Below are 17,909 nucleotides of genomic sequence, written 5' to 3'. Positions count from 1 at the left end.
AATCCTGCCCCGGCAGGGGGATTGGACTAGATGATCTTTCGAGGTCCCTTCCAATCCCTAACATTCTGTGATTCTGTGATTCTGTGATTCTGTGAAAAGGAATTATTACGAAAAGACTGATACCCAAAGAGAAAAACATTATTATGCCACTGTATAAATCCATGTTGCATGAGCAACTTGACTGTTTGCTTTTCATCCCTCCCTCTGTAAAAAACTTGCAGTAAAACTTGAAAAAGAACAGAGAAACACAGCAAGAATGATCAAAGATGTGGGAGGCTTTCCGTACAAGAAGCTATTAAATGACTGAGATTTTCCAGAATGGAAAAGACATGACCACAAACATATGTCAGTAGCTTAAAAAAAAAAAAAGTCTTGGAGACTAGAAATACAGAACACTTTTTCATGGTTTCTTATCATACGAGAACTAAATAAACTAACCAGAAGATGTGCACAATGAAGAAAAAAATATTCTATCCAGAAGTCATTAAATTGTGAAAGTCTCTGAAACAGAATGTTGTAGACACTAATTTCACATGAGTCCAAAAAGCAATCAAATTTATGAGTGAGACATCCATCAAGAGCTATTAAAGACAATCAGTCTCTGAGACAAAAATCACTAGAGAAAAGAAAGTATATTAGAGGAATCTTATATGCTTTTTCATTTTTTGTAATCTTCCCTAAGCACTCTTAGAGCAAAGAGACTGGATTAGATGTATCTTTGTTCTAACCCAGAGAAGCTGTTGATATGTATATGTTGTTACTCAAAGTAGACATTAGCTCAGTACTTCATAAGCACAAACAAAACATTAATCTTTGTTTAGCGTCAACTATTTCTTAAATAGAGTGTTCAGCAAGTTTTAAAACACTATAACTATTCCCTCCAACAAATACTTCTCTACCATATGTCTAGGTTGGGAAAAATTATAATTGTAATGCAAAACAAGTTTTTAAAAAATGACACTTTCTCCAATCATTTATTCCTGGCAGAGTGGCAGCCAGATGAATTGCTTGGATTCCTTCCATCTTAGGCAATCAGTTTCGCAATTCTTACACTAAGTAACTACATAGAGAAGGCTTATGCAGTTTTCCCCTCCTTTAGGTTTTCACTGTTTTGCATCTTTTTTAAACATGTTTTGACACAATATTGCACTACGTATACCTCTGCTTCATAGCCTCTTTATGGCACCTTCTTTTTCACTATGGCCAATATTGTGTTTTCATATAAATCGCTTGCTAATCTACTTAACATAAGATTTGATACACTGTGAGCATGATGTGTTTAGAAAACTGGCTTGAGAATCTATTGACAATTTAATTCTGTATACAACACAACCACGGGGGTATTTTGTTAGTCTGTTTCCTTATTTACTTTGGTAGAAAATGTTAACGTTTTTGTTGGGGGCTGGGGGGGAAAGAGTGGGGTTTTGTGGGGGTGTTTTTTTAAATCCCAAAAGCATCTGAAATACATTTGGATAATTGCACACATGTTTTTAGGCTGTATATAAAACACATAATAGTCATCCAACTAAATAAGGGCTCCAGTGATCAGAGGGAGTGGAGTTAGCATCAAATATATGCAACCCAGACATACATAAATGTTCCTACTGAATTCAGCTCACATCTATCTCTCTGCTGAATACATAAATAATTATTATATGCAATTATGAGAATTTTTTTCTGAGCAGTTAGAAAGCCAGGAGTGATGAGGAGCAAGAAGCATCACAGTTTAGAATACCATTATCTGAGATCATAAAAAAAGCTTTGACACACTGAAGTATTTTATATTCTTTTCTCTCTAACAATACCATTGTCAGTATTTATATAGAGTTGTAGCAGCTTAAATTCTGGTGTGCCACATTCCTTAACTCTACACACATCCAAATATTTTAGCAGTGACAGCATATGGGAAGCTACTTACAAACACTTAAGAGATCTGTGGTATATTAACCAGGCAAATGCTTGACAACAGATCAAGACTTACTGAAATAAAATTAAAAAAAAAAAAAAGGAAAAAAGATCTTTTCATGTGTATCTTCAAACATACCAAATAGTTCTATTACTACAAGATTAAATTGACCGTACTTTCCAAAATTAAAACAACAACTTATAAATTGCACTTTCCTTCATTCAATATATGACTTCAGAAAATGAAGTTATCAACTAATCAGAAGTAACAATTTGTTATGATGGAATCCTTTTATCTAAACATATTGTGAATGCACTAAAATGATTTGCATTATCTAATATGCGTACTAGTAACTGTTACAAACTAGACTAATAAGATTATTAGATGTGTTAGAGAACAATATTCTGCCTTTAAAAAAACTTAATATGTGAATGTTTTTTCAAATGCTTTTAGATTGCAACATCAATCACAAAAACACTGCCCTCGCCCAAAAAAAGTTAAGCCTAAAAGATATATTCTAAGGATCTTTTAAAAATTAAATATTACCACTGATGATTTGATAAATCTATTTGTTTTTATAAAATGAAACCAAATTTATAGATAATTGGTGTGTTTCATTAAGGGCTGGCAGTATAGTCATCTTTCTGAAGTTAGAAATGAACTTTTTATTATATGACACTTTTAAAAAAACCATTAAGTTGAAAAACAGAAATAATGTATTTGTCATGTTTAACTAATATTGCAGTTGTCCTACCCTCTCCAAACTTTGTAGCTTTAGATCTTTAGAATTAGCTGAGCATTGAAAACTCACTAGAGAGATTTTGATTTAGAAGCAGGCTCCTCCTCCCTGTAGTTCAAAGTAGTTTAGGAGATGCAAGGTAGTAGGACAGATACACATTTCTGCTTTCTGAAGGGATGCATCATGAAGCCCCTTGCAAATCACTGCCTTTTTCAATTTTTCTTCCTTAGCACATTTTATGAACAAGCTACAAAACAGTTGTCAAATAAAGGGTAAAAAAAACTGACAAAAAGAGGGCATTTTCAAATAGGAATTCAGAATCTTGAGTGCCTTAAAAAGCACTCATCAGATTAAACTATATACCTAAACACTTTTATCTAAGTGTACATACATGTTATTTATACACATATCTATGTGTACAGCACACAATTTAAAAAAAAAACAAAACCTATTCTCCTTTTATAAAACAAAAAAAAAAAAACAGGTAGGAAACTTCATATAGTTATTGAAGCATTTAATTTAGGATGCCAAGATAAATAACTTAATTTATTTTTATTTAAAATGTAATATGTTGACAATTTTCATATTGAAATTAATTTACCTACATTTTCTTTGAAGTTTTCTATAAAATATTTAATCCAAATATTCTGTTCATGTTTATTTTAGTTGGCCAAAAATAGTGTCTTATTACCAATGGCATACATGGACCTGCTAGGAAAGTTGTAAACTGCAAAAACATACAACATACCAAAGCACCCTACAGAAGCACAATATTAAAGAGAAAAAAAATACCAAACTCAAAAGCTATGGAGGAATACTATAGTAAACTTGAAATTGTGCTATTATGTTTTGGAAATGAAGTTAGTAATGAAATTTCCTGAAATAAGAACATTTTGCCAGAACCTAATTCATCAAGAACAATGCAGTGAACTAGAAGTATTTCTTCTCCCATATTATTTCTTTACAATGGAGAAAGTGTGAGCTAATTTTTCCTTATTGTATGCAATTGATATTTGAGGGCATTCAATCAAAAAGCTTTCCCAATATACTGTGATACACTTTTCTATAACACTAAGGTCTATAGAAAAGCTCACAAGCTTTGCAAAATTTGAATTATTTTTTTATTAGCACCATTTACTGCATTTCCAAAGTACTTTCATAAAATCTAGGTGCAAAACTGTGTCTTCAGATTCTCTTTTTATAGTATAAATGTCAGATACGCTTAAGAAATCCAGGTATCCCAGGAATTATCAAAAGCCTTTTACAATCTTCTTCTGGCTTTAATAATTTCTTTTTTTATTTACCCAGATGCAAGAACAAAACCAAAGCAATCAACTAGAGTAGATGAGTTATCAAAATACCCCAAAACCAAAAACCCAACAGACTTCTTTTGGGAAAGCCTCTTCCTTTGAACTCCATGATAGCCCGGGAGGTATAAAGATGAAAAAACATGTTCCAAAGTTTTGGATAAAATTACCCAGCAATACTTTTCTAAAGTGAACATTACTGCTTGATATTTAAGAATCACCAGTAAACTCATTCTTGTATGGAGCATAAAGTAACACAAAGCAGCTCAAAACTGGACACAAAAGGCTTCTTATTCATTCAGTCTTCATCTGAAATGCTTAAATTATCTTAATGATCAAAACATTTCCTTTTTGATGACTTGGGACAATGAATTAGAACCACCTTTTCTTTCCTTTTTTTCTACTTAAGCACAACTGAGAAATCAACGCTGAGTCTTAAAACATAACAGCACAGTTCCCTCAGATTTCAAGTTCACAGTGCTTCTCATAGAGCCTTTTAATTTTCCAAATATTTTATTATTTAAATTTAATGCTGAACTAATAAACTGTCTACTTTAACATGCAGTAATAATCTCCTTTTATTAGATGTATTTTAAATGGGTGCATTCAGCTGCATGGAAAATAAAACAACTATCTAGGCACATAAGGAAATACCTTAGACACAGTTTTGAACATTTCACCCATGTCTTAAATTCATACTGGTACATTCTGGTTTTTGTAAGAGGAAAAGGATTTCTCTATGCTGTTTCCTAAAGAAGCCAACTACTAAATATGATTTCAGTTCTTTTTAAAGGAAAGGTAACTTGAATTGAGAATTAATATAATTATAATATTGAAATTTATTTTAGAAATTATGCTTAAATGAATACTTATTGTTGGCTAACAGTGTTTATAGTCAGTTACTCTGGAAGTTGAAATTGGTGACCGATTTTAGCTATGAAATCCAGATAAAGAGGTAATGTCATAGGTGCAAACGAAACAAGTAATGCAATGGTTATCGAGGCTTTCTTATTAAATAATATTTTAGGAGCCTATTACTTTTCATTATAGTTCCAGAAGAGTAACTCTGCCTTGAAGTAGAGATACCTAATATTCTTGCTTGTGGATTAGCTAGTGATTGTCTCCTTTAATGTACCGTCATTACTCCTTATGCTCTGATAGTATTTTCTCTTTCTTTTTTTTTTTTCCCCTCTCCTTGTTATGGAGAAAAAGTGCTTCCTTTAAAAGCATCAACAAAGGAAACTGTGATTATAAATTATTATCTAAAATTTGTCTTTAAATGTTACTTACAATATGTAGATAAAGGTGTTTGTGCACGTTGGAACATCAGTCATAGACTAATCTTACAGATAAACTGCTTTGCAAAGATGAACATATTCTCAGAATTAGCAACATAAAATAGTTGCAACAATACTTTAACTCACCACAGATAACTAATTTCCACGAAACAGCTAATAGACCAATTACTGGGGGACTTTGCTAACCATAACCAGATATTTATTGACACTATGACATTGTGTCATTCTCCATAGCACTGAAATGCATATGATTTCGTTCTCAGGCATTTAGAGCCAGTATCAAATGTGCAAGTCCCTCTCTACCAATCCCCTTGTCTGAAACAATTACACTATAACTAAGGTGTTTGGTTCCAATTTTTATCCTCTGCAATCTCATATTTCACAGTGCTGTCTCTAGTAACCTACCTCACTGAACTGAGCAAAAGCTCCCAGGAAAATGCAGTGATGGGATTAGAGGTCAGCAGAACTCAAGATTCCTAAACAAAATCTCCTAATTTCCTCTTTATTTTCTGATAGCCAAAGACCTTGTGAAATATTGTTTCATCTACTCATGCAAACTTAATGTGACCTTAAGTTTGTTACTTGATTCCCCCAAAACATGAAGAAAAACCTTTGGCACCTGGCCTTAGCAAAAGGTCAAATTCTGAATTTACAGAACTGCAACTCATTTGTTTAGCATCACAATGTAATAATGTTTTATTAGTACTCCATTTCCAGATATCTGGCCTTAAGAAATAACAGCTTATTTACAGTTAAATGCGATTGGTTCATTTTGACACTTTTTATCCAGTTCTTAAATTACCCAAGTGAGTGCAAACATCCTATATCTTAGAAGAGACTGTAGCAGAATTACATAAAATTATTATTATCATACTTCATCAGAGCTTCATGACAAGCATGTACCGTATCTGAACTTGCAGTACCTTGATAAAATCTTTCATTTTATGTTTATCGAGAAGGAAGGCAAAAATCAGGCAAAATTTTAAAAGAATAAAAAACTTCAGCCGCATGTTATTATTTAAGTATTATCAAGCGTTTTGAATGAATGCTATAAAGAAGGTATGTTAAAATCAGTTATGTCCTACATTGGTCCAGATCTGAACAGGCAAAGTACACCAACAGCTTAGCATTTCCCAGAGGACTTCTACTTGTCAAATCACAACACTGAAGATTTTTTTTTTCAAAAAGGGACCTTTTACTCAGAGATCTTTTTTAATTAAAAAAAGTTTAAAAAAAATCTAAAAAATAAAAACCAAACCAAAACACCACCCCCACCACCACCAACAAAAACCAACCAGAACTCACAAAAAAAACATACACAGTCTTACTGGGGAAGCACCAAATAAACACATTTGTCATCATTTGGAAATCACTTGGCACCATAATGAAATGATATGACCTAGCGGCATGTGAGAAATTTCAGGCACACTACTTCAATCCATGAAACAATATTTAATGCCTGAAATATTTACTTGTTTGAAATGATCTGTTTGAAATTCTGCCCACTCAACAGAAGAGGTTGTATTCTTTTCCAGCTGAGAATCTCTAGATTGAAAATACATGTAGCACAGGTAGGAATTTAAAAGATAGATTAGGTTGAGCAGAAAAATATTACCGTTAAGTTCAATAGCTCCTACTCGGTATGATGTTAACTGGTATTTTCAGAGGTTAGTGCTGAAATATAACACCCTCTGGAACAATCTGATACACACTAGTTGTTGCTGAAAAGGAATTAATGGTAGCAGGAGACAGAATAATACCTCTTCTTCCCTTAGAAAATCTTTCCTCTACTATTTCTTAACCTGTTTTACTATTGAAAACTCATCATAGTTACAAAGCTCTTACTCAGATTCCACATTAAATACAATATTTGGGACCTCATATTGAAGTCATTGGAAGTATAAATTCAATAAGTATTTTCTGGGTTAGGCTTTATGGACTTGAGAATAACTTATAGAAGCCAATGGGTAATCTAATTTATTTCAATGAATAATTCAGTATAGATGTTATATGTAGATTTGTTTCTTCGTTAAATTCTGGTCTATTTTGCTTTGGAAATAAAGATACACATTTAAAAAAAGGATTTTTGAACATACAACTGTAATAACTGCATTTAACAAATTAAAATAGAAGTAAAGCTATCATAATGAAAGCAGTGATGGTTTAGAAGCATTTTTGAGGACTGAGAGAAACTAACTAAGCATATGTGATCATAATGAGCCCTGTCTTTATGGGGACTTCTTGCTGCTTCCCTTTGCACATGATTCAAGACACAACAAAGCATCACATTTAACAATCATATTAGGCACCGGCCTCGAATTTCCTCCTAAAAGCTACGCCCGAAGACAAGTTCTGTAATTTCAGCCCAAATCAAAGTATGTAATAGCTGATCTTTAAAACAGGCAATGATTAATCTTTGCCCTTAAGGTTTTTACTGTCCTCTTTTTTAGGCTCAGGTTGATGACACGAATATCCCTAACGTCTTCTCTTAGCCCTTTTACAGCCTTCTCGTTTTTTTCAAAGGTGCTTCTGTGCAGCACGATCCAGTGCTCAGTAGAGGATGTTGATGAACAACTACATTTAGAAAATGAGAGCTGTTTAATCTTCAAATTCAAATATACCTTAAAAGTGTATTTTGTTATCTATAATACGTTTTATATTTTATCGGCTTTAGGTACAAACTGGCTTCAAAAGTACCCTTGGGGAACTGTCACATATAAAAACTGTGGTACTGTGACCCATATCACCCCTCACCTACCTCTACCACCTAGTCCTACCATTTCAGTGCTCATATGATTCTGTCTTAACAAACAAGGCATAAGAACTGCTTCCCTTCTATGCCCTTTCTTCCACTCCCTCTCCATACTTAAAAAAGCAACTTATTAGAGTTACAGAAATAAAGAAGGAAAACAAAACAAAACAAAAATCCTTTTAATTCTGTGCAGCGGTTTTGAATAGGAACCATTTCTCCAGCATTGCAAACCCAAATTTTCTCCACTGCCCGCCTGAGTGAATAAATGTCAGTAACTTTTGTTCCAGCAGTTGGGCAGACAAACTTTAATGAGGAGATTTCAACAGTTCTCAAATCCACCACTCTACTGCTATTAGGGATAGAGGCAAATCCACTGGGAGTAGCAGGTATTAAATTGAGATTAAGTTCTAAATGTAGATGAAAAAGGTGGAGATAAAAGAATGATAAAACAGATACAAATACACTGTCAAGCTCAATGGACAGAGGACCGTGCAAGGGGTCAAAAATTCTACAAGCATTTTTTATCTAAAATAACAGTTATGTCTTTTAAACTTTTTTAAATAACAAATAAGACCACAATATTTTAACAATCCCCTGAAATACTATTACTCAGTTATAATCTTTCACACATAACATAGTTATGAAAAGTGTTTTTAAGAAAATCCTTCCTATTTTGATTTTGATTTGTTCTACATGTTTGAAAGTGTCCAAGCTGGTGAAAAATAATCTTTTCTACACTGCACAGAATTATAATTTCAAAATTATAATAGATAATTACAATACAACGTAATTATAACTTCGGAATGCAAACCCGAAATTATTAAATACTTAAAGAAAATTCTGGAAAAAAATCAGGTTTATTTCTGTTTGGAATAATTATTTTCAACATTGTTATATCACTCTTTGAAGAAAATTAATATGTTTAATCCTATCATAGACTGATGCATAAACGAGGCAATACTCGTGTGTGGAATGCTGTGTGGAAGACATGACAAGCTTCTTGCCTATATATCCTTACGTGGATCTGGTTCCCTGTCTATATTAATTCTCTGTATCTTGGTCAATCCAGACTTGACGTTACTAGTAACAGGTCACAGGCTTTGCCTTAAGCAAACCACACAGGCCTCTGGACTAGAGCTGTCACACTTGCTTTGCCCAGGTTTGGTTTGGTTTGTGTGAGAACTTGGTTTCAGCTTGGGGTCAGTTTGTTTAGCCTTAAGAGTAGTAGACAAATAACCAAGTGGTTATCTTTTAATTTGTTTCGGTTTTGCTTGGCTTAGTATACCTTTACAGCATTATGTAATTTTTGTTAATGCTATTGACATAGGTCAGAATAACTGAATTCAAACTCTCTCAAGAACAAATGCAATGGAACTAGAGTTAAACCTCAAATTTATTTTTTTAGTATTTGTTTTGCCTTAATTAGAGAGACCAATGGTATGTCCCATCCCTTTGGCCTATTGGGCACCCAACATACAATGAATCAGTACCTTTTTTTAGGTGTCATTTTTAAACAACGTAATGAATATGTAGACAGTTTGTTAAAAAACTCTACATAGAAGAATGAATCTATCTAGCTATAGAAATCACCTTGCAAGATACCCTTATACTTTTAAGTAGGGTCTTCTTCACTATTGTATTGCAACAAAGGAACCTAAATAATTCCTAAATTATGTAATCTAATGTTTCCATTATCATTCATATTAAGGCAACACTTAACATATCATATGGAAACTATCTTCGTTATTCAAAAGTTCATTACAAATATACAACAAAAAGCTATCCTTATGACTGGAGTTTTACAACTATACAAAATAGTTCCTCAGAGGCACATCAAAGTCTTATTTGGAAGAACAATATTATGCTTCCATTAATACATGGTTTCAGTGTTTGCAAACAGCATGCTAACACCTTTAAACATGTCTTTAGCCTTCTTGGATTGCTATATATCCTACATGCTTCCATATATATTTCCACATCTATGCATATAATCAAGATCTACATGTACAACATCTATCCATATAACCTTAGATAATGCACAGGTACATTTCTATAGATGCTATGTAATTCTGTATGTTTTGGTAAGTCAGACTGGTATCACAACTTTTTATAAACAAATTAAGGTATTTCCTAGGGTTTTGCTGGTACAGATGAATCAATTTATCTCACTGCCACAAAGTCCTAACATCTCCCATTCTCTCCCTCTCCCCCTCTTATTTCTTGGCTGTACTCTCCTTTCACTTTCTCTCAGAGGAGAGACCGTGAGTATCAGGACACTGCAAGAAAGTGAGTCAGATAATGTCTGGAAGCAGGATCAAGTTTTTTTTAGGAGCAGTAAGCCACTAGTTCAGTTAAGCAGTATCACAAAATCACACTTTCTGAAAGACTTTCAGGGAAATAAAAATAGAATTCAACGGGCAAAACTAGGAAACTTTCAGGAAGCCTTTCTTGATGATTAATTTCATGTTTATTCTTAGTGTTTTCCATCCATCCATTTTTTTCCTAATATACATTCATTACTTTTTAGTTTTAAACTCTGTAAGTAGTTTTGGATCTTTTTTCATTTGACATCATCTAAAGTGGCTGAGAGCTGTCAGTTGTTAAAAGATAAAGTACAAGAAGACGAAAGCAACAAGCTATAATGAGTCAAAATGAAGACACATTAATGGACTAGCCAATGCATAATCAAACTGTAATTATAGGAAAAGCTGAGAACAAACTTGATCTGCTATGCTGCCAAGTTGCTGAATGTGGAGCAAAAGCTATTGAAACCAAAATCATATTTCAAGATTCGGTCTTAGATTTGAGGTAGGTAGGAGTGAAAATCATCAGTTCTCATCTGTATATAACAAAATATATGGATGTACCTTGAATTGCATGTAACACACTATATGAAAGCTCTCAATGTCTGTCTTCTTTCTGTTACTCACTACCATGTTAACCCATACCCCTGTGGTTTTGTCAAGATGTTCATATGTATTACACACATTTGTCCCCAGTCACCTTTGGCATTCAGAGAACAAATACCTGGCAAAACTACACCACAAATCTGTGTCTCTTTCCAAGTCCTGTGAAGACATAAAGCATCTAATAGAAGTGGTACATTTGTTGCAGGGTTTGTCAGAAATGGTCTTATCAGCACTCATAAATACAGGGTGTGGGGAAGCGTTCTAGTTTTTCTGTTCTATTGATTAAGTCCTGACCACACTACTTCCTTTTTGTGTGCAACACAGACTTATCAGTGCGTGCTGGCATTAAGAAAGATTATCTACAAATTCTCCATTACCAAAATCCCTCAGAAATCTGGTCTGTAATGGATCTCATTGATTTCTGCTAAGATTTCTGCATTGATTTCTCTTCCATATCATGACTGTTAAATTATACTCATTGTTTAAGTACAGCATCAGGATCTATCAAGATTTAAAAATAAAAAAAATACCATTTTAGAAAAACAAAGCAAGAGAGAGAAAAGAAAACTGAAGGGAGAATAGGTTAGTTTTTGTACTTACGAAAAGCTCTATAGAATTCTTCCAGAGCTAGGTGCTTGTCACTGTTATAATCATCGTATTTCAGCAAATCGAACAGAGAGCAGTCAGACAGATCCTTGCCAAGTTCATCCCGTTTTATTACCTGACAAGAAAATTATAACCATGAAATTACATTTGAGCTTTTAGAGTTCTCTGGTATAATTAATTGTTTCTAATAATCATTTAATAGATCATTTTAAGGTTGCTGTGGGGCAATGAACTGCAACTGTGTAAAGTCAGGGTTTTCCAGTTACTTTGTAATTATTTATTGCAGTTTTAAAAGTTAATACCTTTAGGACAGACTCACTGAGATTATACAAAAGCTTTTAGAATATATAGAGAATATATATAATGGAGATAGACAGAAGCATTATAAAGACACTGTGAATGTTAAAGCTGATTTTACTTTACATGTTTAGGAATGGTGATTAAGAAACATCCAAATACACTTGAGAGAATTTCCCAAGTACACATGACACAATATATTTTTCCTCTCAGTCTAATTCCTAAGTACAAAAAAATAAATCACACATTTAAAAAAAATAACTAAAATAAACTATTACACTACTAATTGTATCAACGTCTTACAGGCTTTTGACAAGCCTATTGTCTTCCCAAAGACCAGTTATAAAAGCAGCTGACCTGAAAAGGCTCCTATTTCTCAATGGGGGCACATACACTTTGTAAATAGATCATAATTAATAGCTATTAGATTTTAACTCCAATGCACTTTTCCCAGAAGAATGTTCTTTAATTTGTGCATCATTTTGGTTTAAAGTCTGTATATGTTGTAGATATCTACATCGATTCCACCCAAGGAATTTTTAAGATGTCGATAACAACAAATATTCAGAATTCTCATTTTACTTGGTGCATGTATTAAAAAACACTATCACATAACTGAAAGAATCAAACCTAATGCAACTCCTTGTTGTAATGTTGCACAGTTTAAAGTTTTGTACCAGGCACAGAAAAAATGAACATAACTATAGTTAATTCCTTTGTAAAATAATTACTCTTCCTACCCTCTACCTGTCTCCCAAAATAACTGCAAAACCATTACATTTGTATTATCATATGATAGCTTCTGAAAAACAGGCAATACAGAGTATTTTGCATTTCAGTTGCTCTGCAACAGAATCAGCAGGAACAGAAAGGAATGTATTCAGTTATTATTCATGTAAGTAGAAAATTTCTAAACAAATAATAGAGAATAAAAGGAGCATTAGAGCAAAGAGAAAGCATACAAACATTTTATCCTACCAGAAGCAATCTTCTATATTAATATAAAAGCATTATAAAAGTTAATAACCCTGTTAGTACATTAGAAATTATGAAATCCCTTCACAAAGATAAGAAAAATCACCACAAAAACAGCTTTAGCTATTATTAAGATACATACTATGCTACCTGAATATTAGTGCTAGCTACTTCTCATACTTTAAAAGCCTGTTTATTAAGTTCACATTAAACTGAATTAAGAAAAAAATGAAATTGTGTAGATCTTAACAGCTGGTACATAAAGGACAAAAATGTAGCCTGGGAAAAATTAATAACTCTAAGCCCTTTGTAGTTATACAAGTAGCACTAAAGATATAACAGAGTGTATTGAAAACTTCACCCTAGAAGAAATCTCTGAGATTTCAAGGCCATGAAATGTGCTTAAAATCACAGCTGGTTCATGAAAAAGGAATATTCAGGGTGAGAAGCATTGTTCCTTTGCTTGTTTCTCATAAAAGGTGGTCTGAAATAATTTAAAACACTTGTTCCCACTAGCTTCAATTGTACAAACAGGACTAAACTTTACACTTAAGGTGGTGCAATAAAACCTTTACTAAAGCCCACCAACACCTGCCACTAAAGTACCACATTTTAAATTGCATATTAGTGTTCTCGGCTTCAATCTTTTGAGTTGAAATCTGTCTTATGATGCTTTTCAGTTATAATTGGTCAATTTTATTTAAAATAGAAATAATAATAATTAAAAAAAGATTAGCCATAATGATTGCAATATATCCAAGAATGATGCTATGGACAGGTATGATTATTTTTCCTGGCAATTATTAAATTTTCATCTTCAATAAACCCACAATTTTGATTACAGATATAAGATTCAATGTTTGTTTATACATAGACATCTTTATCCTGGCAATATACTTTGGGGTTCTTTGGAAAATTCATTCAGTTTTGATAAACCCTCCAAAAATGTCCATGAGGACAGATTTTAGAAGATACAGAAGTGATTTCATATCATGATTAATCTTAATTACCTGTGATCTGAGATTCTAACAAAGCAAAGCTGACTACTTACCAAGCCATTAGCCAACAGAGAAGTCATTTAGCAACTTCTATTAGCATCAAGTGTTTTAAAATCATCAGGATCAAACTGCCTGATCACAGGAGTCCCTAACTCACCGTCTGAGGAGACCTTTTTTTTTTTTGACATTACCTTTTAACAGATCTTCACATATCAGTGAAATTCCATAAGATAGGACATATAATGACACAGCATAAATATTCAAACAGGGCAAGAAAAATTGTCAGTATCGGTTCAAGAAATAAACAATGATATTCACAAATAAAGACTGTGAATATTTTTTGTGTTTCTAAATGCTGTCACGACTTGGTATTTTAACACAATCTTCTAGGAAATACAGTCTGTCAGAAAACCCCATTTTTCATTTTCTTTTATATAAGGGATTTAATTTACAAGGGCAGCTTGCTAAACCTAATAGCTTCTTGTAGGTATTTTTAATTTCACGTCCTACACCATTACAAGAGAAAAATGATACTATGCAGTATCAGTAAGGCACATACTACATGAATAATAATGTCAGTAATTGCAAAACCTGAAAAAATAGATGTCAATAAGGAACCATCAATGGCTGAAACAATCCAGTGGGATTTCTCATCCCAATCCTTTTTGATAATTTAAAAATAAATACAAAAAGAAAATTGGCAGGTGGTATATACTATTGAGGTGAATAATAATGAGGACAGGGCAGCATATGGAACAAAATGGATCACATGGTTGGATATTTTCAGGAAAAGGATCTGTGTTTCCATAGAGCCAAATGTAAGGTCATTCATCTAAAAATAAGAACCTAGACCATACCTCAATAAAGATAAATGGGCCCTGGAAAGCATCTTCTCTGAAAAAGAGGCAGGATTTGCTGTGGGTAAGAAAGTCTCATAAATTCCAGGATCATTCTGTAGCCTAAGTAAGCAGTATGATCCTTTGAAGTTTAACAAGGTAACTGGGGGTAGAAAGGCAATGATGGAACCGATATTGAAACACAACATTCAGTTTTGACTTGCACATATTAAAATTTAATGATGAGAAACTAGAAGGGAACTTTTCAAGTTAGAAAGGATCCATAAAAGTAATTGGAAACCTGCTGAAGACACTTTACATTAAGAGAGCTGCGAAAAATCAGTTTTATAGGTTTTGGGGGTTTTAGGGTTTTTTTAAAAGGAAGACTAAGAACCGACCAAATCACATTCCATAGATACTTTCACAGGGGAGAAAAATAAATATGGATGCTTCAATTTGGCAAACAAATGTTAATAGGACAGAAAAAATGAATAACACATCTGAAACAAAAAAAAGAAAAGGCACGGGAACAATTAACCTTGAGTCCTGGTACTCTTTAAGATCTCCTTGATGTTTTCAAATCAAGGCTGCACACTTCCTTGTAGACCTTTTTTGCTTCAGCCAAAAGCAAGACATTATGTTTTTTTAATTAAAAGTGTAGGACAAATAGAATAAAATTCCATGTCTATGATACACAAGTTAGATTAGATGACGGTGTATCACAGATGATCTAACAGTGTGCCTTAAGTTTTAAATTCTAATAATCTCTGTCCCTGAACGAAAGAAGAGTAAAATTCAAGGAAATTGATTCTTGAGCCAATTCTTTAAAGTCTACTCCTTGGTTTAACTAAACAGACAGTAATTAGTTAGGGAGGCAGGATACAAACAGGCAAAATTTTTAGTGAGTCACATGCTAAAAACAGAATTCTTACTCTAAAGGTTAAAGCCTGGTTAAGACGGTCTGCACAATTTTATGATTGTGCCATACATACGATTATTTGATTTCAGATGTCTGAGGTGAAAATTCATACCAAAGAATGTTCACAAATATTTATGCTCACAAATTTTACATTTCCCTAAAGACAGTGAAGTATTTACTTTCCATATCATGAACAGATAAAAAGTAAGACATACAGCAAAACTGCTGCTCTGTTTATGGCTCACTGTGAAACCCCATAAATACTGAAAACTTAGAAACTTATCTAAACTTTGAAATTAAACAGGGCTTTTCTAAACTATGAACCCTGTCCTTGAGAATTGAATGCTCTTTGAAACATGGAGGAGGGATTTGTATTGTTTGGAATATACTGTATTTTTTAAGGGTAGCTCAACTTACCAAAAATTTTGTCAGTTAGTGTTTTTTTGCTTGCCTGTTATTGATGGTCTCTATGTACCTCCCCAAAGAAGATGCTACAGAAATACAACTATGAACAAAAACTTCCTTTACAGCAAACATGGTGGTTCAGTTAATATCTGTTCATCTTTCCTAAAAGCAAGTATCTCATCACAAAAGTGTCACTCAGTGCTTGATCTAGAGTACATCAAACACTAAACACTGTGGGAATTGCACTTCAAATTAATTCTGACTGCACGAGGGGGTTCAATTACCTTGTTCCGCCATCTTCCACAGCAGTATAACTTTATGGAAATTAAAAGAATTTATCATTTACAAAAACAAATTAATAATAAAGGTTGGTAAATTGTTCCTTGCTTTAACTTCCCCTAACCCAGTTTAATCAGTATTGTTCTTACAGTTTACCAGCATGTTCTGTAGGACAGCAACACCATCCTTTACTTGGTGTCTATAGTAGAGCATTACCTTTGGGAATTTAAGGTAGAGTGAGTAAAGATATCGGACTTCGTCATCACAGAATGGATCATGACACAGAGATCCCTGAGCAAACAGAGATCTGAACTGGTAAACCCATATGGAGTGGCACGTAAAGGCATGGACTCAATTTCAATTGAGGGTATTGTCTCAATACTGTTCCATACTAATTGAGTTACGCTGCTTAGATATGAGGTTTCTCTCTGCAAACTGCTTCAATGACAGTCACACTTCTCTGCCTTTCCACTTCCATACTTGGCAGGGGGAAGACCTAATCTGACCAGAAAACGTAAATGTGTCCTTAGGTGTCTGCAAGTATAATGCTGAAGCTGTAGATGTCTAGCCCACAGTATAGGATCATAATAGGTATTAGGACAACACAGATGGCATGGGTAAAATTCTGCACCTCAGAATTAGACCCAGAACTACCAGCACCCTGAGCCTGTGGCTTTGGAGCTAACCAACAGAAAACAATGTTGACATGAGTGCAAACAAAATCCTGCACCATTATACTCTGTGTCCACTTTCAGTTAGCAACAGCCCTTGGACCTACCCAGGAAATGAAGCTGGGTTCAGCTTCCTTCACAGCCTGTTGCCTTGTTTCAAAGGACACTTTCATAAGACAGAATTTAAGAATCATTGAGCCAGAGAGAAGTAACTGAAGCAGCACAACTGCTTGGCCTAACCTCGAGGTCATTTGCTAGAGAAAGGGATATCCTAGGTAACCCTAGCTTCAGAAACTTTCTTCTATATTTTGCATTATCCAAAGACTAGACTGTGCCCACACAATCTAGTGTCTAGGGCATGGCATATTCCTGAGATTTACAGATAAGTACACATACCTACACATAGCCATAAAGACATTAGTATTTAATTTCCTACTTAAAATTTATTTCTTTTTTAGTGAGTTTTACATTGGAACTCTTGAATTGATGCTTTATGTAAAGATGCTATATATACATACACACCCCCCCCAACCTTGTGTATTTATCTACAAACACATACAGATATGTAACACTATTCAAAGGTTCATTACACTTTATGAGAAACCTGTGTTTCTGATGTCACTTCTAATTGAAGCATATTAAACTGATATGTGAAAATGCTATATTTAATCTTATAGTAGTTCCCATAACTTCCACTTATCATTCCTTGAAACAATTATGAACTTAGTACATCCTGTGAGTGAATGGTTCATTTGGCTGTTTCTTAACTGTTTTTGTTTGGTCTCACTAACTGGAATTAAATGACACTGAGAAATCAAAATAAAGGATGAGTTTTTATAAAAATTTAATGCATTTTCATCTGTCCTGTGTTAACCTCGTAAATAACAGAAATATATTCACGTATTTGAAATTACAGATATTAGTTCATAAATAAGGATGCTAAATTCTTTTTTTAGCTCCAGAAAACAGATCATTAAAAAGCAGGAAAGGAAGAGGAAAAAATACTATTATT

At 33.5% G+C, this 17,909-nt stretch overlaps 1 protein-coding gene across 3 annotated transcripts in view; it reads right to left on the bottom strand.

Annotated features, from left to right (window-relative positions):
- The window catches only part of FSTL5 (follistatin like 5), a 322,017-nt gene that overhangs the window by 136,733 nt on the left and 167,375 nt on the right, over positions 1-17,909 (bottom strand). For all 3 annotated transcript variants that reach the window (XM_068403643.1, XM_068403644.1, XM_068403645.1), the window contains exon 5: positions 11,512-11,632. In XM_068403643.1, coding sequence (XP_068259744.1) covers positions 11,512-11,632 — 121 coding nt within the window. The remainder of the gene's footprint in view (positions 1-11,511; positions 11,633-17,909) is intronic.

Source organism: Nyctibius grandis, chromosome 6 (assembly GCF_013368605.1).
Source record: "Nyctibius grandis isolate bNycGra1 chromosome 6, bNycGra1.pri, whole genome shotgun sequence".
Taxonomy (NCBI): Eukaryota; Metazoa; Chordata; class Aves; order Nyctibiiformes; family Nyctibiidae; genus Nyctibius; species Nyctibius grandis.
The sequence above is the reverse complement of the archived record's forward strand: the minus strand, read 5'-3'. Positions and strand labels throughout refer to the sequence as shown.